Source organism: Gastrolobium bilobum, unplaced genomic scaffold (genome assembly GCF_033153095.1).
Source record: "Gastrolobium bilobum isolate Gb01-03AN ecotype WA unplaced genomic scaffold, APGP_CSIRO_Gbil_v1 utg8480, whole genome shotgun sequence".
NCBI classification, from domain to species: Eukaryota; Viridiplantae; Streptophyta; class Magnoliopsida; order Fabales; family Fabaceae; genus Gastrolobium; species Gastrolobium bilobum.
Window position 1 is genome coordinate 525,444 of NW_026899605.1, and position 6,987 is coordinate 532,430.

General features: G+C 30.4%; 1 protein-coding gene across 1 annotated transcript; it reads right to left on the reverse strand.

Moving 5' to 3' along the window:
• Positions 1-299: 299 nt before the first annotated feature.
• LOC133291891 (psbP domain-containing protein 5, chloroplastic) lies at positions 300-4,919 on the reverse strand. Its single transcript, XM_061490245.1, has 11 exons — positions 4,779-4,919; positions 4,519-4,685; positions 4,161-4,269; positions 3,817-3,866; positions 3,495-3,562; positions 3,315-3,413; positions 2,449-2,508; positions 2,089-2,148; positions 1,948-2,002; positions 1,544-1,593; positions 300-674 (listed from the first exon to the last, which is right to left on the reverse strand). Exons 1-11 carry the CDS (start codon positions 4,838-4,840, stop codon positions 576-578), a joined length of 879 nt encoding a protein of 292 aa, XP_061346229.1. The 5' UTR covers positions 4,841-4,919; the 3' UTR covers positions 300-575.
• Positions 4,920-6,987: the final 2,068 nt, after the last annotated feature.

Sequence of the window (6,987 nt, forward strand, 5' to 3'; positions counted from 1 at the left end):
TTTTCAGCCCACTTTCAAAAGCGGGACGGGACGGGCTGACTCATTTTTTGGCGGGTTGATGGCGGAGCGGGCCGCCCACTTTGCCATTCCTAATTCTTACCATCCAAAAGTTTTACAACTTTTTACAGTTTATTTTTTAATTGTTGATTTTCGTCAATTCAACCGTTATAATTTATTAAAAATTATAATTAATTAATAAATATGAATAAATCATAATCGTTGAATTAATGAAAATCAACATTGAAAAAAATATATTGTAAGAGGTTGTACAATTTTTAAGTTGTAACAATAACCTCTTCATAAAATATTAATACGACATACAGACATGAAATTAAAGCTCAAATAGAATTTTAAAAAAGCTTAAAATACTCATCCACCTCATTTAAGTGACCTGCCACTTCACTCTGCCAAATTAAAAGGGCAGATCATTATTCCCTTTCAATTTTACAATTACGAGATAACCCAAAGATGAGATACCATTTCAATTTTCTTTCCTCAAAGAATATTAAATGATTACATAAATTTTACCCCACAAAACTTATAACATGAATACCATAAAAACAAAATTTGAGGTTTCACCAAAATCTCCAGGGATCTTTGTATGGAGGAACATAATTTTCTGTTGGGCTGGCAAGACGGAACGAACTCACTGTTTTTTGAAGGAAAGGCCCAATCTGCATCAAATATATTGTGACATTTACTCAGAGCGAGATAAAAAAAAATCTAATTAGAATTTCATTCTTAGTACTAAGTTTAATTACTGCTAGAAAATGACAGCATGCCTTAAAAACCATAAAGTGAAAATTGAATATTTCATATACATCTGTAAATCTTCAACTGATTCATGAATTTCGGCAAAAATCAAACCATTTACTTTTGATACCTCATTTAAACATATCATACTGTTTTTTCGAAAAAGAAAAAAAGAAAAAAAAATTCACTTTGCCATTAATTTTCAGGTTCTACAATCCCTTTGATGGATGAATAATTATCTTCTTTTGTTCTTTTCTAAAAACAAAAAAACAAATAACTATGTTACGGACCTACATAAGGCCCATATATCTAAAGGCCCAACAAAGGGAAATTACATGATAGCTGTGCAAGAGAACAATTGGGCTTATGAATAGAAGACCCAGAACTCATATATCCACAGGTACAACTCTATAAATAGGAGGTAAAACCTACAAGTATGACCTAATCTCTTTCTATTACTGTTATGCTGTCATTGTGTATACATACCACCCCATTGGCTTATGCCGTTATTAGTTGTGTATTCCATCTCTAGGTATTTGCTTCATAGATACCTTAGAGAGAGAGTTCGGTCCCATATTGACCTACTAACCTTAGGCTAGACATCTCTGTCACACATACAAAACAAACTACTCGAGTTGTTGGTGAAGTGGCATATAAAGGAAGTACAAGATATTTTGAATTTCCATTGCTAATTATGTTTTAATGCTGGTTCTCCTGGTTCATATATAATCATTTAGATGAGTGTGTATGAGCACAAACGCAAACAACATGAGAGAGAGAGAGAGAGTACTTTTTTCCACTGTGGGCTAAGGGTCGAAGCACTGACAGAGTACAAATAACCTGCAATCAAGCGCATAGCAATAGCAGATGAGATATAACTTGAAAGAAAATATAACTTTGTATGAAATGAAAATCTCTGAAGTAGCATGAAAAGAAACAATGGCATGTGAATTAGCTCATTAACGATCTCATAAAAATATAAAGGGGCAGATACAAATATTATTATTTTTTTCTTTGGATCAAGCATGGCTCTCATTGAATGGGAGAAGTGGAAAAGAGAACAAAATCATTTCCAACAAGTTCAAGCACTTTGTATGAATATGCAGAGGACAGTCTCGTATTAGAATTGCAAGTTAGAAATAATCTACATATTCATGTTTGGAATACAAAAGTAGTAAAAGAGAGACGATATACCATCTCTTTCAGCTGTTGAAGCAAGATAGTGCCGGAAAATGTTTGAATCTTGGGCCTGTACAATATGATTTACAAATCAAAAGTAACCATCACATATACCACATCTTTCCATGAAAAAATGTACCAAAAGGAAATACTTACAGTTTTCGTGGGCGATTTGCGAACAAGGTATTCATAATACCAGTAAGGCTCACCATCAATCTGTGGAGAGACCGACAGATAAGCTCCACTATGCATAAACATCAACTTAAATATGTAAAATGTAAATGTAGTCACAATTTTTAATTCCTGGAGTATCCAATATCATTAACAAATAGATACGTGTTTGGATATTTTCCTCTTCTTATTTGAAGATATCTGTTTACATTTAATACATTTAATCATCAGATATATATTTGATGCCACATGTTCATATACATGTTTTTTTTTTCCCCCGACTCCTTATAACAACATCCATCAAATATTGGCAACCAAGAAATAAAGATTATTCATGAAGCTTACTTCACCAGAGTGTGTATCGAGAACTGAACTCTCAGCTAAGCGCTGACTTGAGGTAACTCGCTGCAAAATGTTGAAATATCAGAAATAAATTTTGAAGGATTTTCAACACAGATCACAGGCAAAGCAACTTTGTGATGCACATAGTTGGATGATATTCCTGTCTAAACAATAATCTCAAAAAGGTCTGATAACCTTGCACAGATAAGTGCTCAAATAATCCATTAGAATTCATATTGATCTCTAGCAGTACGAGACATTTTAAATATGACAATCAAAAAGCTATTGGCTTAGAAAGGTTACTAATTTTTAAATAGTTATAGGATGTCAATCTGCACATGGTGAAACTATCATCTCACTTCCTCCAGCCTACATACCCAACTATATAAATGGTAACCACTGAGATCTAACAACAATAAAGTATGTTTGCACGTGGATTTCGCAAGCAAAAACGAAAAACCCCCGATGTTATGTTAAAACTTCTAACTACAAAGCTTAAGCTATAAAGCAGAGTCAACTATATTTTAACCATGTGGAGCACCGTTGTCGACTCTGGCCTGTGAAAATCCTCGAAACAGAGAAGATTAATATGACATGCTATATACCTTCTATCTTAAAAAGTTTTACCCGTCATCCAGCATTTATGTGACCATATTACCATGGCTTATCTGGTTCTCCTAGGTTTCCAGATAGAGATAACCTCTAGTGAGTGATGAGTGATGACTAAATATCTGAATTTTAAATAATACTTGGAGCAACAGTAGCTGTTGCTTGTGGTTAGAATTAATTCCAATAAGCATGAATTTTGTTTCCAATAAGAATAGCATGAGCACAAAAAATCCATGAGTAATGAAGGAGTGATGAGTTACCAGTGCAGATTTGTCAGATAAAACTGAATCAGCAACATCTTTTGCAGTCCATTCGCTCTTATCCTTTGATTTTATAAAGGTTGTATTTGGTGGACCTATCTGAATTTAATATAAAATACTGGTAAAGCTTTGAATAGATAACTAAAACTCCATGCAACAAGTATGAGGTTGAGAAAATACCATGACAGAAATGATGAGATTATCAATGATATCAACACGCTCAGACACAATACGCAGGCGTGCATCAGCTGTATGGAATTTACAGCTCAATTTTCATCCAGAAAAGGAAAATTACAAAGCAATCATCCAATGTCATTATGCACAAGATCAGTATTGACTAGTGACAACCTACTGTATTTCAGATATTTTGATGCACAACGAAAGAGCTGATATTATAAAATTTCAATGGCAGTGATAACAAGTTCGCGATGAAACAACCTGAATTCTGAAATTTTTTGATAAGATAAACTTTTGCCTTGCAAAAGAAAACAACAAATCTTACGAGAAAGTGGTGCAGCTGATGAATATCGCTCCGGCCTTCGGGACTCTACCCTTTAAAGATATGAAAAGAGTTAGCTTCCTACAATCTAAGGATCTCTTTCAAACAAAGAAAGAAAATAATCAAGGAAAAATTCCGGGAAACAAGTGAAGTTGTAAACCAATTATAGTCTGATAAATGCACTAGCACTAAATGTTAATCCATTGAGTCAAGATGTTCACTGAACATAATACTGACTCTGTTAAATAGGTAAAAAAACATTTGGTAAGGTTGAAAGTTGAAACTGTCCCTTATCATGTTAATTACTATGAATAAATGAATACATAAAATGTATGTACTTGGCATACCATTTGAAGACAAATTTCTTAGACGGAAACTCAACAGGGTACAGATAAGAATAGGCATTTATTTCATCTACAAATGAAGCCATTTTCAGCTCTTCTTCAGCAAGAGTCACTGCAAGACAGAATAAGAGTTGAGAGGCACAAGGGAAAGAATAATAATAAAGCAAACATGTCTCAATTCTACCACATGTTAAAACGCATAGAAAATGAAAGAAAGTGGGGGGTGGGGTGCATATATTAGAAGCATTTTCACTTGCTCCAAGAAAATCCAACATCAACATGCGTTCTTATCTTTTTTCAACAAACACCAAAATTACTCAGAGAATGCAAGAGAGCGAGAGAGAGAGAAAGAAAGAGATACCAGAAAATGGCCATGTTAGAGAGACCGAAGTAAGGCCTAACAGCAGCCCCAAATCCCTTCTCAAAATCCTATTTTGGGAAGTGGGTTTTAGAGCAGAACATGAAAAGTGTGGTCTTTCCTCGGATAATGGACATTTCTTTTGGTTAAGGATTACCCTGCTATTGTTTCTGATGAACATATATAGTTGTATTGTAAAGTTTTAGAAACAAATGATATATAGAAGAAAAAGTAAATAATATTGAAAAGGGTAGTAGACATACCTGAAGATAAGCTTATTAGGAAGCAAAGTAGGAGTGGGGAAGAAGAAAGAGTGTAAAACCATTGGTACTTCAAAGAAGAAGCTCTCAGTTCTATCATCCACACCGCTCACCACTGTAACATTATCTCACTTTCAACACTTTGTTTTATTACTCTAATAACATGATACGATGCATTAAATTTTAATATATTAAGATATCCTTTTTTTTTGGTAATATATATTAAGATATACTTTAATATTAAATAATATGTTTAATTTATATATTATATTTAATTTTTTTGTTAAATTTATAATACTTATTAATTTTGTAAACAAAATATCTTAAATATTTATATTAAACTCAACAAAATAGTAATTATAATTTAACGAATCTAATGAAACTAAAGATGCAATACAATGCAACTTTTAAGCCTTTTTTTGAGTCTTTATAACACATGTTGAAGTGTTGAAAAATATCAAACACAATACTTCCAATTTTTTGAAATTTCGGTCCATCTTGAATCTCATTACATCAATTTGCTAATTATTTCACTTACTAGATTGATAGTAAAGACATCTTCAAACATGGTAAAATGCAAAGGAATTTGATAAAATTGGTAAATTTGTTTTATCTTCTGTCATTTAATATTGTAATTTTACCTTATTAAATACAATCAACTTATTATTTATTAATTTCATTTCCATTCTTTTCCCTTATCAACTAAAGGAATATACTTCATCATTTTATCATAAAAATTTAAGCGTAATGTTTATACTTACTATCTCTTACTATTAAATCTTAACCGTTGATTTCCGTCAATCTAATGATTATAATTTATTGTGTCACACTTATTAATTGATTTATTGGTAGTAAGGAGTAATAAGAAAAAAAGATAATAAATATAACCTCCCCCAATATTTAAACTTTAATATTATATTTTATTGTTATTCCGTTCATCATTTAATGTTTAAAAATAAAATTATATTTGAAGTTATCATAAGGTATTTATATAACTTATCATATTAATTTAATATATTTTTAAAAAAAAAAAAAAAAAAAAAGTGATGTCACTCTCTTATTTAAGCGAGAAAATCAATTTTCTATTTACTTATTTATCTAAAATAATAATTCAATTTTAAGGGCGTCAAAAAGAACCGAACACAAATAATTAAATAAAGATTGTGAGTTAAATTTATAAAACTAAAATAAAAATAAATTTAATCGACATTGATCATTCCAATATGATGTAAGTTTAAAAGTGTCATTATAATTATCATAATATTTTTTAAAAAATTGTCTATATAATTTGAAAATAAATTATCATCTATTTTAAATCATTAATATAAATTATTTTGAATAAATTATTTACAATTAATATTCTTAGCCTTTAAATATATTAAGTAAGTAAAACAAATAAAGACTAACTTAGTCAACAATAATTTAACAATTTTACTAAGCAGTTTGTTAGCTAAGGTGTCCTAGGAAGAACTAAACTCAACGCAATAATATATATTTGCAAAGGAAGAATAATTAAAAAAGAGAGGAAATAAATCCTTTCATATTAAAATTTTACATAACTTAGTCATTTGAAAATATTGTATCTATTTTTTTCTTTATGAAATTTTAATTGGACCATATTTAATTATTTATTTAATGTTAATGAAGAGAAATAAATATAAAATTTTCAGCAACATGTCATATAAAATTTAACATAAGAGCATCCACTCCAAAAAAAAAAAAAAAAAAGTGTTGAGTCAATAGGAGTTGGTTGATCCAAACCAACCATTTTACATTACCTTTAAAGACGAGAGTCTGTAGGAAAAGTGCTAAGTGAAAATTTTGTTTCTCTTGCAACATAAGTTTTCTCAAAACAAACTTAAAAATGATATCATTTTAAGATTTTAGGAGATGATTTATCTCGTAGGAACACTAAATTTATATATATTATGTATGTGTGGGGCATATTATTCTTACATTGATTTAAGAATAAGACTTATTCTTGACTATTAATTCATTTGTATCGAAGGTTTATGTAATTAAAAAATTAAAGTCGATAAGACATAAGTGATGCTCAATAAACTCCTGAAGTTTTTTTCGATTAGTCTCAATGCACTTAATGATTTATTTGGACCATATATAGTCCACCTTATTCTTGAGGTGCTCATTATTTCCTAACTATTGTGGACAACTACTACAGAGGAGTGTAGCAATTCTGTATCATGGAAAGAAA

Coding starts and splice junctions, on each gene's coding strand:
- LOC133291891 (XM_061490245.1), bottom strand. CDS start 4,840: ATGGTTTTACACTCTTTCTTCTTCCCCACTCCTACTTTGCTTCCTAAT. Junction 4,686..4,778: donor CCTAATAAGCTTATCTTCAG/GTATGTCTACTA, acceptor TATGTTCATCAG/AAACAATAGCAGGGTAATCC. Junction 2,509..3,314: donor TATCTGACAAATCTGCACTG/GTAACTCATCAC, acceptor AACATTTTGCAG/CGAGTTACCTCAAGTCAGCG.